This window comes from Papio anubis, chromosome 13, assembly GCF_008728515.1.
Source record: "Papio anubis isolate 15944 chromosome 13, Panubis1.0, whole genome shotgun sequence".
Classification (NCBI taxonomy): domain Eukaryota; kingdom Metazoa; phylum Chordata; class Mammalia; order Primates; family Cercopithecidae; genus Papio; species Papio anubis.
In genome coordinates, this window is record NC_044988.1 from 46,503,298 (window position 1) to 46,523,106 (window position 19,809).

Here is a 19,809-nt window from a genome sequence, read left to right on the forward strand (position 1 = left end):
AATCTCATCCAGGAACGTCCTCATGGACACACCTAGAAATATAGCTAACCAAATATTTGGACAGTGAAGTTGACACATAAAATTAACCATCCCATGTGCCATTCAGTAGTAGCAGATCTCTACCTGTTTACCTCAAGAAATCTGTAAGACTTTGACGGTTCGTTATTTTTGCCAGGAAGTAGAACATTTCAAAGATATTTTTAAATCTGTTATCTTCCCTTCCACTTCTTAAATTCCTTGTTTCAGCAAACGTCCCAGAAGGATTATACTACTTTATTTCCTCATTCCTTTTTCATGACAACAGCTTTCTGGGATGTTGCCCCAAGTTTATTTTCAGAGTAAAGTTCTTTTTTTCCAAAAATTTCTTTTCTTATTGATAGTTTTTTAAATGTTCATATTTTAAGTCAGTTGATGATAATCATGAATTTCAAATGTATGTCTTTTAACAGATTTGCAAGATGAGGAAAAAAATGGGAGCAAATATTTTTCTCTACATCATTTAGTAGGAAAGGATTATTTATTTTAAAGGAGCAAGATAGTTGAATGTAAAAGGTGCTATAATCAAGAACATTTAGCAAAAAATGTAGGTAAACAGAAACTGTAGAGTAAAGCAATTCCAAAGAGAGTAATGGAGCCCGGAGTAATTGACTTTAGTCTGGTAAAGCTAAATATCCCGTTTAATGAAGACTGAAGACTTCATTCCATACTCTCCCTTTTTATGCTATGATTATACTTATTGGCATTACTAAAGTATATATGAGTATAAAGTAGTAGTTAATAATGTGTCTATATTAGTTTCCGAGGGCTGCTGTAACAGAGTTCCATAAACCAGATGGCTTAGAACAACAGATATTTATTGTCTCAAAGTGGTGGAGACTAGAAAAGTACAAAATGAAGTTGTCAGCAGAGTTGGGTCCTGAGGGCTGTGAAGGAGAATCTGTTCCATTCCTCTCTTAGTTTCTGGAAGCCTCACATATTCCTTGGTTTATAGACGGCATTGTCCTTGTGTTTTCACATTGTCTTCACTCTACACATCTGTCTTCCCTTGTCTGTGTTTCTGCTTTTTGTAAGGATATCATTCCTGTTGGATTAGGGCCCATCCTAATGACCTCATTTTAACATGATTACCTCTGCAAAGATCCTATCTCCAAATAAAATCACATTGTGAGGTCCTGGGGATTAGGACTTCAACATACTTTTAGATGGGAGTGGTAGGGTACAATTTAACCCATAAAATGTGTCTTATGGTTTTTAAGATACATTTGTTGATTCAGTGCTCCTTTTGTAGACCATTACTAATGCATGTTGAATTTTTGTCATGGCCTTTGGTGTTATATGGAACACTGCTCTGGCAGAATTTAACGGGAACATGATAGATTAAAATGTTCCATGCTGAAGTGATTATTGTAAACAGTTTTGTGAACCTTTAACATATGAATATGTGTTATGAATCTACAGAAAAGTATAGGCACATCTTTTCCCTGATTTGCTTGGTTGTATTATACCTATTAATATTAACCAAAAGACTGTTGTTCCATGAAAAATATTGTGGGAAATGCTGAACTAAAGACAAAAGACATGCTCCATGGCACAGTAAGTAGCTTTAAGGTCCCAAGATGATTACCACGGTGGATCGAAGGATGAGAGGGACAAGTAAGTTTCAGGAGTAACCCATGGAACACATGCATATACACTTTGATATATTGAAATGATGCTCTTATATCAACAGTAAGTTACACACATTAAGTGATTCTTATCCTTGTTATGAATTTGGTATAAATGTTAGCACAGTATCTTGCTCAGCTTACATTTATGGCTAGTTTTTTGTATTTTCAAGGTAGTCACGTACCGTGACCAATGTGATAACAAATAGGCCAGTAGAAATGGAAGAAATGGAAGCTATGTTTATAAAAATCCTACCCATGTTCCTGACTTGATGAATGTAGTGATCTATCAACTTGCAAAGTATAATTTGGAAACCAGTGCGTCAGAGCTTTATGAAATCCATAATAATCTTGACTAATGTGGTGAATTCCTGCTTCATTGATTTTCATGCATTTGGCAACTTGATTCTATTAGCACTTTTCAGTGTCATTTAATAATATTAGTATGTCTTTTGAATGCAGCCTATGTCTTTTATTTTTCAGTGGTCAGGTACACATCAACTTTATACATTCTGCTGAAACGAAACATCTGTAATGAAATCCTTGGTATTTTATAAAAGGTTTTTGGCTTTTTTTTTTTTTTTTTTTTTTAACTTCTTTCAAACCTTGTTCTTACTCCCTGAAGATTGAACCACTGTTTTAAAAACAGTGTTCACGCCTTATTCTCATCAAGAATCTTCAAACCAGAAGATTAGATAAAAAATTATTGGCCGGGTGCAGTGGCTCACGCCTGTAATCCCAGCACTTTGGGAGGCTGAACCGGGTGGATCACAAGTTCAAGAGATCGAGACTATCCTGGCTAACATGGTGAAACCCCGTCTCTACTAAAAATATAAAAATTAGCTGGGTGTGGCGGCACGTGCCTGTAATCCTAGCTGCTCAGGGGGCTGAGGCAGGAGAATTGCTTGAACCTAGAAGGTAGAGGTAGCAGTGAGCCGAGATTGTGCCACTGCACTCCAGCCTGGTGACAGAGTGAGACTCCATCTCAAAAATTATTTATGTTTTTATCAGTTCAGAATTAGAATTGCAATTATCTTTTAGGAAAAGGTCAGTTGATACATTTTTTCCTGTTTTCTATTTCCTTATGTTTCATTCATTCATACTTGTTTGTACACAGAAAAAGCCTTGCCAGGCACGATGGCTCAGTCCTGTAATTGTAGCACTTTGGGAGGCCGAGGTGGGTGCATAACTTGAGGCTAGGAGTTCAAGACCAGCCTGGTCAACATGGCAAAACCCTGTCGCTACTAAAAATACACAGAAAAATGAGCTGGGTGTGGTGGTGCACAACTGTAATCCCAGCTAGTCAAGAGGCTGAGGGTTGAGAATCGCTTGAACCGAGGAGGCAGAGGTTGTAGTAAGCTGCGATCCCGCCACTACATTCCAGCAAGTCTCTGTCTCAAAAAATAAAAAAATAAAAAATAAAAAGAAGTTAGAGCCTCTAGTTTAGCTAGTTTAATTACAAAATCCAAAGGAAGTACTTAGTAAATGTTTTATTGAATGATTTAATGAATTAATTTCATTGAGCACCTGCATGTGGAATATTTTTGTGTGTATCCTATAGGAAAATATATTAATTAGTGATATAAAATACATTTTTCAGGCCATACACTTGACTTTTTGTAAGATCTTTGGTGGTAACAGTTCCCAAATAAAGTACTACTATTTTGCCTTTGCCTACTATATGTCAAAGTTTGGATCATAATCCAAACTACAGTTAACCTGTGTTTGTTAGAAGGTTATAAAGAAAATATTTGGATATTTTGAAAAATATTTATTTTAAGATATCCAGCTTTTGATGGATGACTTCAGCTGGCATATATTCTGGCAGTATTAAAATGAAGAAATGTTTTCTTTGAGCTATATATATCTTATATTTACATTTTTACAAAATTTTACTGTCTATTGCTGAAGTGAGATAAAGGAACAATAGTCTCTAGGACTAATTTAATGCCTGATTTACATTTTGACAGCAGCATCCCCAAAACATGAATCTTTGGATGAAACTGCATTTTAAAAGATTTTTTCTTATGAATTATGTCTATCAAATGATTTGCAAATAATATCTAGTTGAGTTTTATTTTTAATAGTTTAGATTTTGATAATTTTATAAGAATTATGTAAATACTGTACTGTTAGATATAGTAAATTAAGAAGCAAGTAAAATTAAAGCAGAAGGCTCATCTATAAAACCTTTTTTTTAAAAAAAATTATACTTTAAGTTCTGGGATACACGTGCAGAACGTGCAGGTTTGTTACATAGGTATACACGTGCCATGGTGGTTTGCTGCACCAGTCAACCTGTTACCTACATTAGGTCTTTCTCTAAATGCTATCCCTTCCCTAGCCCCCCACCCCCAACAGGGTCTAGCGTGTGATGTTCCCCTTCCTGTGTCCATGTGTTCTCATTGTTCAACTCCAACTTATGAGTGAGAACATGTGGTGTTTGGTTTTCTGTTCCTGTGTTAGTTTGCTGAGAATGATGGTGTCCAGCTTCATCCATGTCCCTGCAAAGGACATGAACTCATCCTTATTTATGGCTGCATAGTATTCCATGGTGTATATGTACCACATTTTCTTTATCCAGTCTATCATTGATGGGCATTGGGGTAGGTTCCAAGCCTTTGCTATTGTGAACAGTGCCGCAATAAATATACGTGTGCATGTGTCTTTATAGTAGAATGATATATAATCCTTTAGGTATATACCCAGTAATGGGACTGCTGAGTCAACTGGTATTTATGGTTCTAGATCCTTGAGGAATCTCCACACTGTCTTCCACAATGGTTGAACAAATTTACACTCCCACCAACAGTGTAAAAGCATTTCTGTTTCTCCACATCCTCTCCAGCATCTGTTGTTTCCTAGTTTTTTAATGATCACCATTCTAACTGGTGTGAGATGCTATCTCACTGTGGTTTTGATTTGCATAATGACCAGTGATGATGAGCTTTTTTTCGTATGTTTGTTGGCTACATAAACATCTTCTTTTGCAGAGTGTCTGTTCATATCTTTCGCCCATTTTTTGATGGGGTTGTGTTTTTTTTTTATTGTAAATTTGTTTAAGTTACTTGTGGATTCTGGATATTAGCCCTTTGTCAGATGGATAGATTGCAAAACTTTTCCCATTCTGTAGGTTGCCTGTTCACTCTGATGATACTTTATTTTACTGTGCAAAAGCTCTGTCGTTTTATTAGATCCCATTTGTCAATTTTAGCTTTTGTTGCCATTGCTTTTGGTGTTTTAGTCATGAAGTCTTTGCCCATGCCTATGTCCTGAATGGTATTGCATAGGATAAAACTATTTTTTCTATAATTAATACTTAGTGGAAAGAGCCACTTATTGAAATTGCTATAGGAAAATCAAAATTATTTGGTAATTTTGAACACTTTACACTAAAACTTTGGGAATCAGAAGGGGCAACATTCACTGCTTTTATTAACTGAAGTGCCTGGTACAGAGTCTGGCACATCATGTATGATATATAGAGCTCAGGAGATTTTTATCGAGTCTCAGTCTTTGGTTTAATGGTGTAATATAGTTAGTTTCTATGGACAATTAGGGAAAACACATGAATTCAATGACTAATGGTAGTTGAGGCAGTACTGAAAAATCCTTAAAATAGTGTCAATACGTATAAGAATCTCAATTTGTTCTATGAATTTAACAGAGGATCATTGTGAAAGTAATTGAGAAAATTTGTATGTCCCTTTCTATTTATTTTCACATCTTGGTCAATCTTTGAGGTTCTATTTACTCAGTTTCTGATGACTCTAACAAAGAACTTTAATTATTCCCCAGATACTGAGTTTATATATAATAATTTTTAAGAAAGTCATTGTAAAATAAGAGTTTAAGGGAAGCACTTTGATTCAATGAAGAATAATTATAGAAAGCTATCATAGAAGTCTTTAACATAAGATAGACATTTTAGTTTAAGTTTGTTTTGAAATTATGTTTTGACATGAATCTCTTCCAATATAGTCTGTTAATTTCTCTTCTCTTCTCTTCTCTTCTCTTCTCTTCTCTTCTTTTCTCTTCTCCTTTTTTGAGACAGAGTCTCTCTCTGTCACCCAAGCTGGAGTGCAGTGGTGCCATCTTTGCTCACTGCAACCTCTGCCTCCTGGGGCTCAAGTGATTCTCCTGCCTCATCCTCCTGAGTAGCTGAGATTACAGGCATCTGCTATCACTCCTGGCTAATTTTTTTTTTTTTTTTTTTAGAGATGGGGTTTCACTATATTGGCCAGTCTGGTCTCAAACTCCTGACCTCAAGTGATCTGCCTGCCTTGGCCTCCCAAATTGCTGGGATTATAGGCATGAGCCAATGCGCCCAGCCTATTAATTTCTTGTAATTAAATCATTTTATTAATAAATTTATAATATATCTTGCTGAAATCACTATTTTTTTCCTAGTTTTTAAGGAATCTCAATAAACATAATTGACTCATGTTCATATATGAGAAGGTATCAACATTATTAATTTTTAATCTCCTATTTTGCTAACTTAAATTATTTCACATACTTAACATTAGAAAGCTTTTTGTTCAAAGAAATTAAGTAGTATTTGGATAGTTTACCAAATTAATATGAAAACTTCACGTTCAAGACTAGATTATTCTCTGTGTCTTAGAAGAAGAGATATAAATAGCTTCTATTTTGAAGATGGGTAACCTGAGATAACTGAATTTAAGTAACTAGATCAAAGTAAAATTTAGTTAACTTTGAGCAGCTAGATTTGAACTCTTACCAGCACAACATCCTACATATAATGGACTCTTCATGTATGGTTCTTAAATTGAAATGAACAAAATTGAACTCAATAACCTGAATTTTTTACTTTTACTTCATGTATTAAACTATCCTACTTTAGCAAATTTGCATTATGTGTGATTTGTATATCTTCTAAAACTACTTAAGAAACATTTATTTTGAATGCCTTTGTCAACGGAATCCCTTCTGCTTTTTCATCAAGCACTTTCATTTCTGTATGGCATGTAGAACACTTCTTGTTACAAACAAAACTCAAATACTTCTTAATAACTACTTAAGAGAACTATCCTAGTAGAAACAGTGAAAGTAGAATGACATACTACCCATACTGCTGAGACAGCTCGAATTCCAGTAAAATAATGCAGACTCTATAAAGTACTATCTCACTGTTTAGATGAGAGGTCAAGAAAACAGTTACTTGGTTTCTAAAAGATAAGGACATCACTGTTAACATGTGGGGAAAAGAGACTGAAAGAAGCTAACTTTTGTGTTGTGTCCTTAATAGGGCTGGGGCCCCACCAACTAGGTTAACTTAGTTCATCAAAATTCAAACCTCTTGTTTCTTTTCCATATTTTTCAGGAAAAAACTTGAATTAATTTCAGTGGTGTTCTTAACATAATGCCACTAACAGGAGCAAGCTCCAAGAATGGAATTCAGGTCTTTCTGATTACCATATGCCTACTTATCTCACCTCACTATAATATTAGAGAGTATCTGTTACTTCCACCAAATAAGTATACAAGTTCATTCATGCAGAAATATGAATAAAAGTTATTAAAATATTTGAAATTGTCATGAGGGAAGAAACTGAAGAAGTTACTTATTTCACTTTGAGAAACGCAGTTTATAGTCATGTGCATATATCTTCTGAGGACTAAGAATTTGGTTTTTATAAATTCATTTTATGTATATCTAAAAATGAAAATTGAGCTCATGTGCTATATACATTTAGAAGTAGTTGACTGTGTCACACACCGTGACTTATGCCTGTAATTCCAGCATTTGGGGAGGCTGAGGCAGGAGGATCATTTGATACCAGGAGTTCGAGACCAGCCTGGGCAACATAGTGAGACCCTGTCTCTGCAAAAATATAATAAAAAATTAGCTGGGCGTGGTACTGCACACCTGTAGTCCTAGCTACTTGGGAGGCTGACATGGGAAGATTGCCTGAGCCCAGGAGTTTGAGACTGCAGGGAGCTTTGAAATCCAACCTGGGCCACAGAGGGAAGCCCTGTTTCCAGGAAAATAAAAATAAATAAAAAAGTAGTTGACTATAATTGTCTAACCTAGGTATTGACACAACAAAGTAATGTTTGGATGTCTTGGTTTACAACCTCTTTAAGAGTTGTAAGCCTAACTTTCCCTTTCCAGTTCTTCATGGTGCAACCCCAGAAGGTTAAACTATGCTCCTTCTAACATAGGTCCAGTCTCATTTTCTTCCTTATGTGTAATCCTTGTATCTTAGTACATATTAATTATGAATTCATGTGCTAAATAATTGTTCTTACTCTGATTAATGTCCTTATACTAATTATATTTGCACTTTAACAAAATAATCATGGTTTATGTATAGATAAAACCTTATGCTGAAAAAGAAAATAATTAAAACTATGTAAGATAGGCTTATGAATGTATGTTAGTTAACAACAGGGAAAGGAGTGAAACTATCTTAATGGTAAAATTTTGAAATTATGTGAGCAGCTTAAAAAATGCATTGACTGAGTTGAATTTATCAAGCAAATGTATTCTGCGACTAGAAGAATTCTTTTTTCTGCTTAGATACATATTACAGATTCATTCATGTTTACACACTATTTTCTTTCACATTTTGTATTTAGATGGGTAACCTTCCTATTATACTTGCTCTTTTTGTGTTCTACAGAGCCAAGAAAATGATGAGCTAAGAGATGCCCATGAAAAACGCAAGGAAAGGCTACAGATGTTACAGACCAACTACAGAGCAGTAAAAGAGCAATTAAAACAGTGGGAAGAAGGCGGTGGCATGTGAGTTACATAGCTCATAAAGGCATATCCCTAAATATTAAATGGAATGGAGTAGCATTATATAGGTGTCTTAATGGCTTTTGTTTGGTTTTAAAGAAATTATTTGGTAGTCAAATCTTTATTGTGAATTTTTAAATGGAAAATATAACAAGTTAAAACAGAGGAATGTGTTGGTAATAACTACAAATTTTCCTCACATTTGCAGATATCATTTGCAGCCAATGATTATGAATTATTGTACACATTTTTAATATCAGTGGAATAACTTAAAAGTATGTGATTTAAAGCAAAAATGGTTAATATCCATGTGACTGAAAAAATTGCTTTCAAATAAATAAAATACTGGTGTTAAAATGTTTATAACTCCAAAAGTGTTTAAATTTTAATGGAAAGACTAGAGAAATATGAAATTCACATATATAGTTAACTATCTTAAAACTACTTCAACCTAGTATGCAATTTGAAGATCTTTACTATCCATCAGTTTGTTCTCCAGCTTATCTGAATGAATTGGCGGTCTCAGTTCAGTTGCTCTGAACAGGTGTTCAGATCTTGGTTAGTCGTAAGTGGCTCCCCTGTTAACAGTATCAACAGAGGGCAAAGGACTGAATGAGTACAGAAAATCTACTACCCTCTCATCTTTTGAGATGGATCCTTTAGGGCAATGTTGATGATACACATTGGTCTGTTCTGTAGAGAAATAGTGTTTCTAAATTGGCCAGTACAACACTTTTACAAAATAAAAATGAAGAATTTGTTTTATGTTCAGAAAATGAAAAGTAAAAGGCATTTGGCATCACTTGTAGATAATTGTCACATCTAATTTTTTTCTTTGATGAGTGGAAGTGTTTCATATCACTTGCCAGTAAAGCAGTGATAAAGCAGTTTGTCCTAGTTTTATCCTCTGTTCACCTGACTTTTAACTAATCATTAGAAGAGTGAAATCTACTTTCTGACGTATTCACTGGTAATAGGTTTTTTTAAAAAAAAGATAAGGGCACTATACCACATTCATCTTGGTTAGCAGCAAATTGCAGATAAGTTGGTTGCCGGTAGATTTTTTTGTGTGCGGGGGGGACCATTAAAATTCTACAGTGTCTATTTTTATTACTACTAGACTGAATGGGAGCAATAGACCTTTGAATATCATGTGTCTGCTTAAAAGTTTGCTTTCCATACTAGCAGTTTAGCTTCAAAAAATTATGATAGAGGGTTTTGATTTCTACATGCTTAGGTTTTAGGAAATTCAATCAATAAATGGTGAACTCGAGTTAGAAATTTGGTCAATAGATATTTTTAAATCTTAAGGAATGTATAAAATAATTTTTATTGCACTTCAGACATGTTAATGAAAAAAGCAACTTTGTTTTGAGAATAGGACTGAAATCGGGAAAATAAGGAGAGCAGATCCCCAACAACTTCGACAAGAAGATTGTGATGCTGTGTGGAATGAACTGGCATATTTCAAAAGGGAAAACCAGGAGCTAATGATTCAAAAGTGAGTTTCATTTTTAACAATATGGACTTAGATAAAATATTTGGGAGAAATTTTTTTGTGGCTTAAAGGCCATTAAAGAAACACTTTATACAATTTGAAATAATCTGATTTTTGCCAATAAAAGTAAAGAAAAAAAGACTAGCTTTTAAAAATATATATGTATTATGCAATAACAAGTTGCACAGTTGCTAGCTCTAACAGAAACTGTATAATATGATCTAGGGATTGTGTTAATTAGTGTGGCTCTCATCTGTTGGAGGTGTCGCTCTTCATTAGCCTGTATTTTAGACACTGCCATGCTTCATTTTTGGAATGAGGTGGAGAGGGATAACCTACCCAGCCATCCTTGTTTGATCTCCCAGATACATACGCAATGCAGAATGCCTGAGCTCTCTTGGTTCCCTGCCCTGTCCTGCTAATCCCAGCTGAGCTCATTATGGTGTAGCCTTGCTGCTACTCTTGGAGCTGGAGCTGTCCAAGCTAATTACTGGTAGCAGCAGAACTGCCTGTTAAGGGTCTGGTGTGGATCTGCTAACATGGTCCTTGGTAGTGACCTGCAAAAGACACGAGGGAATTGCCTTCTTTCTTGCTGTGCACTGCCTGTCCTTTGGGTTTACTGCTGATTTTTCCACATAGGTCTTTTAGCTGCCCTAAGTATAAAACTTGATGAAGGATATTCATGTTTTAGAAAACATACAGTTGGTTGCTTGATCTTATAATTCACAGGCTATTATATTCAGCCTGGCAAATAAAGAACATTTATTTATTTATTTTTAAGACTAAAAGGAGTTAGACCAATATAATTAACCTCTTCTGCTACTTAACTATTTCTTCATTTAGAGTTAATTTCTGACAATCAGGCGTACAGCTTTTTAAAGCCTAGATGTCTTTTAGGTTGCTAGAATTTAGCCTCATTATGACATAATGTAATTAAATGTCACTGAATTTTCTTAGGTGTAAATGAGAAGCTTATTTTGTATACTATATGATAACATGTATAACTTTTGTTTACAGCCTTTTCTATGTAATGATAAACTTTTGAGGAAATGACCAGACCGTATGAGATTTAAATGTTGTATACTCCCATTTACCTCTTAAAGTGTAGTATATGAGTTCTAAATATTCGATGTTATAATGAAGTCTCTTATCTTGAAAACTATTTTATAGACTCATAGATTTGTCCCAGAGGCATTTCCTAATAATTTCAGTAGCTTTATTGAAATATAACTCACAAGTCATACAATTCACTTATATAAAGTATACAATTCACTGGTATATTCAGAGCTGTACCATCCATTATCACGTCTATTTTAGAACAGTTTTATCACCCCCCTACTCTCCCCACCAAAGCCCACATGACTTTGTTGTCACTCCCCAGCCCTCCTATCCATCCTGCCCAGCCCTATGAAACTACTAATCTTCTTCCTGCGTTTATAGATTTGCCTATTCTAGACATTTCTTATAAATGGTATCATGTAATATGTGGTCCTAGACTACCTTCTTTCACTTAGCATAACGTTTTCAAGGTTCATCCATGTTGTAAATGTATCAATGCTTTATCTGATGATCTTTAATGACCTGTCTCTAAAAAAGAAAGTAATTTTGAATGAAGTGAATTAGTTGAGAGACCTAATCTAACTATTCAAGAAAATTTAGGAAGGATTACCTATAAGTGATTCATTTGGAGTTTATTTTATTCGTTAATGAAATAGAACTAAAGAAAAAGTAATGAGGCCGTTTTAAAATTAGATAAGTCAGAATCCTGATCTGTTCGCTCAGCAATATTTGCACTTTACAAATAGCTCCTTGAATTAAATGCCAAGTCATTATTAAAGTGTGGACCTTTTCCCTGAAATATGTTGATATTCACTAATGTGATAGCAATTTGTGAAATAGTTATTTTTTAGATCAGTCTTAATTTAGTAACAGGTAATGAAAAAATTTTTAAAAGAATGCTAAAGAATTGAATAAACTTTAATGTAAGCTTTTTGGGGGAGGGTTGCATTATTTTGTGAAACATTTATTCAGGTAACAAATGTGTTTGAGTGCTGTGTGGTAGTCAGTCGGCTAGGTCAAAGAAATGAGAGCACCAGACAGACTTCTACTCTCAGGGAACTTACATGGAAACATGTTTAGTATGAAACATTCTTAATGAAATGTGATGTTAAAAATAAATGTCGGCCGGTCGCGGTGGCTCACGCCTGTAATCCCAGCACTTTGGGAGGCCGAGACAGGCAGATCACAAGGTCAGGAAATCGAGACCATCCTGGCTAACACGGTGAAACCCCGTCTCTACTAAAAATACAAAAAATTAGCCGGGCGTGGCAGCGGGCGCCTGTAGTCCCAGCTACTCGGGAGGCTGAGGCAGGAGAATGGCGTGAACCCAGGAGGCGGAGCTCGCAGTGAGCCGAGATTCCGCCACCGCACTCCAGCCTGGGCGACAGAGCGAGTCTCAAAAAAAAAAAAAGTCAAAAATGTTAAAAACCAATGTCAAAAAGTGTCATGATAAAACAATCAGGCATTAAATATCAGTGCTATAATCATTCAAGTTTGTTTTGAGGCCAGAAATTTTTTAACGTTGTATGTAGTATGTTGAATGTTTAATGTGCAGTTTTACGAGTTATAACATATATATAAATTTGAGTAACTACCACCACAATCAGTATACCAAATAGTTCTATCATCTCAAAAAATTTCCTTATCCTGCCCCTTTGTAGTCAAATCCTCCCACGGCCACTAATACCTGATTTGTTCTCCTTCCCTATAGCTTTGCTTTTTTCAGACTGTCATATGCATAGAATCATACAGGCTGTAACTTTCTGAAACTGGTTTCTTTCCGCATAACGTGTTTGAGATTCATTTAGGTTGGTTAATCTAATATGTTTCTTTTTATTGCTAAATGATATTCCATTTTATGGATGGACCACCTTATCCATCTATTGAAGAACATTTTGGTTTTTTCTAGTCTTTTGCAATTATGAATACAGCTGCTATAGAAAGGTTTTTGTGTGAACATAACTTTTTTATTTTTTAAGGGAAGTGCCCAGGAGTTGTATTGCATTCTGGAGATTACCCTTTCATTCTCTTACCTGTGTCTTTTGAATGGCAAAGTTTTTAATTTTTATGAAATCCAGTTTCAAACCATATCATTTTTAAATTTTACATTCCTAGTGTATGGATATTTTGCACGCTGACATTTTATCTTGCATTATTGATAGTTATAGGTAAGTCTGCCATGTTATTATTTATATTGTTTGTTTCCTTTGTTTCCCATTTACTTCCTTCATATGGGTTACTTAAGCTTTTTTTTTAGAATTTCATTTTATTTTTTCTATCGAGTTTTTGACTGTATCTTTTTGAATAGTTTTTTTTTTTAGTGTTTGCTCTTGATATTATGTTATACATACATACCTTATTACAGTCTATTGGTGTCAACATTTTATTACTTTAAGTGGAATCTAGAAACCCTGTTTTCATTTACATACCTTTACCCTTCCCCATTATAATATAGTTATCTCAAATATTTTCTCTAATTACATTGAGAACCTCATCACATGACGTGATAGGTTTTGCTTCAACTGTCAAACATAATTTTAAACCACAAAACGCGGGTAGTCTCTTATGTTTACCCATAAGAGATAAATAATTTATGTATGGGTAAATGTAATAGAGGTATTATTTATCCTTTCTACTGTCCTCACTGCTAATCGTCCAAGTTTCTTCTTTTATAATTTTCTTTCAGTTTGAAGAACTTCCTTTGGAATTATTAAAATAGGTTGGCTGACAGGAAATTCTCTGTTTTCTTTTAAAATATCTTGATTTCTCCTTCATTGTTTGTATTAGTCTGTTTTCACGGTATAAAGAAATACATAAGACTGGATAATTTATAAAGGAAAGAGATCTAATTGACTCACAGTTTCACATGGCTGGGGAGGCCTCAGGAAACTTACAATCATGGTGGAAGGTGAAGGGGAAGCAAGGACCTTCTTCATGTGGTGGCAGGAGAGAGAAGAGTGAGAAGTGAAGGGGGAAGAGTCCCATATAAAACCATCAGATCTCACTAGCATGAGAACATACCAGCATGAGCTCTCACTAGCATGAGAACAGCATGAGAACTGCCCCATGATCCAATCATGGGGAACACATGAGAACACACTAGCATGAGAACACATTAGCATGAGAACAGCATGAGAACTGCCCCCGTGATCCAATCACCTCCCACTAGGTCTCTCCCTGAGCACATGGGGATTATGGGAATTACGGTTCAAGATGAGATTTGGGTGGGGACACAGCTAAACCATATCACTACTGAATGGTATTTTCACTGTATGTAGAATTATAACTTAGCAATTGTTTTTCTTCAGCACTTGAAAAATTTGCTACTTCCTTTTGGCCTCTGTTGTTTCTGATGCAGCATGCACTATTGAGTCTTTGTTCCACTACTGGTAATGCATCATTCTGTTTACTTGCTTTCAATCATTTTTCCTTTCTCTTTACTCTTCAGAAGTTTGGTCATAACATGTCTTGGCATGGATTTGTTTGGATTTATCCTGTTTGGGTTTCTGTTTCCTGAATCCCTAGATTTGTGACTTTTGTCAAATTCGGGAAATTTTTGTCATTATTTCTTTAAATCCTTTTTAAACCCTACATTTCTTTTCCTTTGACAATTCTAATGACATGAATGCCAGATCTTTTATTATTGTCCTACAGGTCACAGAGAGTCTCTTCAATTTATTTTTCAGCCTTTCAGTATAATTTTGTCTCAGTTATTCAGATTTGGTAATTTCTATTGTGTCTTCAAGTTTGCTGATTGTCTCTTCTCTCACGAGCTCATGCAGCAAGTTTTTAGTTTTGGCTATTGTAATTTTTAGTTTTAAAATTTCCATTGGGTTCTTCTTTGTATATAATTCATTATTTGCTTACAGTTTCTATTTAATTTATTTTAAGAGTGTTCTTTAATGGTTCACTGGAGCATTTTAATTATGGCTGCCTTAAAGTTCTTGTCAAGTAATTCTGACATATGTGTTATACCATGGTGGTGGCATCCTTTGAGTATAATTTCATCCTTTGATTATAGATTTTTCTTGTACTTGGTATGATGAATTATTTTTTAATTGTCTCCTGGACATTTGGACTACAGATGTTTCTCAACATACCTTGGGTTATGTCCAGGTAAATCCATCATAAGTTGAAAATATCATAGGTCAAAAATGTTGCTGGGCACAGTGGCTCACACCTGTAATCCCAGTACTTTGGGAGGCTTAGACGGGCAGATCACCTGAGGTCAGGGGTTCGAGACCAGCCTGGACAACATAGTGAAACCCCATCTGTACTAAAAATACAAAGATTAGCCAGGCGTGGTGGCTTATGCCTGTAATCTCAGCTACTCAGGAGGCTGAGGCAGGAGAATCGCTTGAACCCCGGAGGTGGAGGTTGTAGTGAACCGAGATCATGCCATTGCACTCCAACCTGGGTCTGGGTGACAGAGTAAGACTCTGTCTCAAAGAAGAAAAAAAAAAAAAAAAAAGAAAAAAGAAAAAAGAAAGAAAGAAAAGGAAAAGAAAAGAAAATGTATTGAATACATGTAAACTATCAGACATCATAGCTTAGCCTAGACTACCTTAAAATTCTCAGAACACTTACATTAGTTTACAGTTGGGCAAAATTATCTAACACAAACCCATTTTATTTTATTTTATTTATATATATTTTTTGAGACAGAGTCTCGCTCTGTCACTCAGATTGCAGTGCAGTGGTACCATCTTGGCTCACTGCAACCTCTGCCTCCCGGGTTCAAGGGATTCTCCTGCCTCAGCCTCCCGAGTAGCTGGGGCTACAGGAGCTAGCCACCACTTCTGGCTATTTTTTGTAGTTTTAGTAGAAATGGGGTTTCACCATGTTGGCCAGTCTAGCATTGAACTCCTGACCTCAAGTGATCTGCCTGCCTCCACCTCCCAAAGTGCTGGGATTACAGGCATGAGCCACTGCGCCTTGCCAAAATCCATTGTACTGAGTATCTCATATGTCACTTATCTCCAGCCTGGGGAAAGATCAGAATTCAAAATTTGAAGTACGTTAAAATTGCGAAAGCTTTACACCATCATAAAGTTGAAAAATCGTAAGGGGAAGCATTGTAAGTCAGTGATTATCTGTGTTATATTTTGAGACTCTGGGTCTTATTTAAATCTTTTATTTTAACAGGCCTCTGATGATACCATGCCTGAGGGAAAAGGTCACCTCAATACTACTAGGAAAAGGTGGGAGCCTTACTCCTCCCTTTTACCTCTTAGCTTTTCCTCTGCTGATATTGCATTGAGAGAGTATGAAGGGGTTACTGCTTAGTGTTGGTGAAAGAACAGGCTTCTCACTCTGCTTTCTTTTTTTCTATTTGTTTTTGCGACGGAGTCTTGCTCTGTCACCCAGGCTGGATTACAGTGGAGTGATTTTGGCTCACTGCAGCCTCCGCCTCCCGGGTTCAAGTAATCTCCTGCCTCAGCCTCCCGAATAGCTGGGATTGTAGGTGTGCACCACCATGCCCAGCAAATTTTTGTATTTTCCATAGAGACAGGGTTTCACCATGTTGTCCAGACTGGTCTCGAGCTCTGACCTCAAGTGATCCACCCGCCTTGGCCTCCCAAAGTGCTGGGATTACAGGTGTGAGCCACCATGCCTGGCCCTCACTCTGCTTTCATTGACAGAGTGCTTTTTGTTTTGTTTTTCCCCCCAGTTGATTATGGTTGGGGTAGGGTGGGCATGATGAGCAGGGTTTTTGTTTTACTGGTCCTCCCCTTTCCTGGTCCTTTGGCTAGAGAGAGTAGGCTTTCCTTGAAGCATTTTTTGTTTGTGTTCATTGGCACTTCTAGGAGGTGAGTTTCTCTGGGAACTAGTTTGGGTATGTAGGAGGAAAGAAGAAAACTCAAGGAACTCACCACTGTGAGTCACTTCTCTAATGTTGTTCCTCTTCTCCTGAGTTCCATATTCTATCCTTTTCCCTGCTTTTCAAAGTCTCATGTTTGTTGTATTATTTTCTGGGTTTTTATAATTAATTAGCAGGAGGAATAGAGATAAATACATCTACTCCTTGTTGGGAAACAGAAGTTTCAGCTTGTTTTTCTATGGGCCAGGGAGTCTTACTTCAGTAATTCATTAATATCTACTTTCATACTCAGTCTTAACTATTTAAGTAATAAGATTTACCCCTTTTTCTGTAGTAATAAGTTTCTTTTAAATGTAAGGTTAGAATCTACAAAAAAAGGATATACTATTAATACTACCTTTAAACCGAATTTAAATAGTACTTCCAAATCCAATTTTAAAAGTTAACTTTTAAAGACTTTTATAAAACATTGTATGGCAACTGTACATCAATTTACAAAATACGGTTAAAAATATAATGCTACCACTGACTGAGATTATAGAGTTTCTACCATTGAGTATGGTTAGAAATATTAGTTGCTGCTATTACATGAGAATCTGATAACTTAAAAAACTTACATGGAATATAGTTCCTATAATATTTCATTTATATTTATAAGATATATTTATTATATCATAACTATATTTCAATAAAAAGACCAAGAACTTAGTAATCTGTGAACTGATAAATTGGCTGGTTCCTTCAGTATTTAATGAGCATTCATGTGTTCATTTATTCATTCATTCAGTATTTAAACAATATAATTCAGAGCCAGGCACTAACTAGGGGCTGAACATATAGTAAAGATTAATAGTTTCAAGCTCTAGGAAGACTTAATTTAAGTAGGGGTATCTGCCATTTGCTAGTGAGGTGAAACCATTCTTTGGAAGCTAGATAGTAAGAGGCAAGCTTTCAGAAATGCCAGCAGTCTTAGTCAGCTTTCTCACTCAGTTGAAGTTGTTGCCTTACCAATGCTAAATCAGATGGAGTAGCTAACAGAGTCCAACATATGCTACCATTCTCCCAAGTGAAAGTATTAGAAAAAAAAATTTGTGTATATTCTTTCAGAATCGTGATATAAAACTGTAATAAGGGGCTCAAGTACAGCAGAAAATTAAGCTTTTCTAATCCAGCAAATTATATATTACACATTGTCAACCACAGTTGCATAATCTTGCTAGGAATCCTGGGTGTGCTGACATTCATTGTGTGTTTTCTGTGTCCTTGGCTAAATAAATCAGAAATGTACAGTAGTTTTAGTAATAGGTTTTTCTATAGTAATCTGTAGCCTATGTAAAATGCTTCAGCTGGGTACTTTTCTAGGCACAGGTAAACAGAGAGAAATAATATGTTACCCCTTTTATCAGGTCCTCATAACTTAATAGAGAAGACAAGCAAAAGTGTGATTAAAAGCCATAATAGAATATTAAGGACACAAGGCAGGGAAAGCTGTATTCTGCTTGCAAGTGGAAAAAGAGCTAAAGCAAATATCTTTCTGATATAACAAAATGCCGTAGACTGGGTGGCTTAACAGACGTGTATTTCTCATAGTTTTGGAGGCTGAGAAATTCAAGATCATGGTGCCAGTGGATTAGGTTCCTGATGAGGGCTCTCTTCCTGGCTTGTAGATGGCTGCCTTCTCAGTGTATTATCACATTTCAGATTTCTCATCTTAAAAAGCCACTCAAACCATCATGAGGAACCCTTTCTATCCCTGATTGCTACTCAAAGTCCCCATCTCCAACTGTCATCACATTAGGGGTTAGAGTTTCAACTGAGTTCAAATCTGATGTATGAACACAGTTATAGCTGACTGACATATGTCATATATAACACATGAGTCACATACGGATTTTGAGGGGACCTGATTAAGTCCATAGCAATCAATATTTTAGACTATGATTTAAGGATAATTAAAGCAAGGACAGAAAAAATCTAGGCAAATTGTTAAATAACCAGGAGGTAACTAAAGGATACTTGTTCAAATTCTTGCCAGTATATGAAAAAGCTGGTCACACTCTCTTTAAAACAAATTTTTTCTTCAACACTCTGGCACTGTCTCTTCTGGTTTTATCTCTGTACCTCTGGCCACCTATTCACATTCTCCATTGTTACCTTTTCCCCTGAAATCAGCTGTTTACTGTTGCAGTATTTTTAAACTTTGTCATAAGCATTCTCTGTACTTCATTTGCATATTTGCCTATGACAATCTCATCTATCATCCCGTGATTTTAGTAATTTCTCGCCGATTGACTTTCAGACCTGTGCATCTAGTATAGACCCCTCTTTCTGAACTGCAACTAAGTATGTCCAAATGTCTACACAACATCTCCTTTTGGATGTCTCACTGAGATTCAACATGTTTGAAACCAAATTCATGATCTCCAAATTTATTCCCATCCATTATTCTAAATCTTAATAAATGGTATTATAATCTATGAGTTTCCTCAAACCAGAAACCTAGGGTGCAATAAGTTTATTTATTATTTTTTTTCTGACCTCCCCTCACTGAAGTCCATACTAAGCCTTAATATTTCACATCACAAACATCCTTAGTATGTATCTTATTTCTTTCCATCCTCACTGTTAAGCCCTTATTCACACCACCACCATTTCTTCCCTAGTCAACTCGAATAAACTCATAAACATCTGCATCCACTCTTATCTCTTCATATCTATTTTCAACGGTGCTGCAGATTGACCTTTTAAACTATAATTCTGAGAATGTCTCTCATCTGTTTAAAAACTTTTAGTATCTTTCCATTGCTCTTTAAACAAATCTGAGTTCATTATATAACACACTTGAATATCAGCCCCCTCCCTTTTTTTTTTTTTTTTAAATTTCTGCGCTCCCTTTTGTTTCATATCTAAAAATAAGTATGAGAATGCAAAATATTTGCACAGAATTACTAATGTTTTCCTAGTTGATAGTGAGAATTCTGGTAAGTTTGTCAATGAA

At 35.6% G+C, this 19,809-nt stretch overlaps 1 protein-coding gene across 2 annotated transcripts in view; it reads left to right on the forward strand.

Moving 5' to 3' along the window:
* CNTLN (centlein) overlaps nucleotides 1-19,809 on the forward strand; it is a 361,398-nt gene that overhangs the window by 188,205 nt on the left and 153,384 nt on the right. For both annotated transcript variants that reach the window (XM_031654268.1, XM_031654269.1), the window contains exons 11-12: nucleotides 8,315-8,436; nucleotides 9,815-9,934. In XM_031654268.1, the coding sequence (XP_031510128.1) occupies nucleotides 8,315-8,436; nucleotides 9,815-9,934 (242 nt within the window). The remainder of the gene's footprint in view (nucleotides 1-8,314; nucleotides 8,437-9,814; nucleotides 9,935-19,809) is intronic.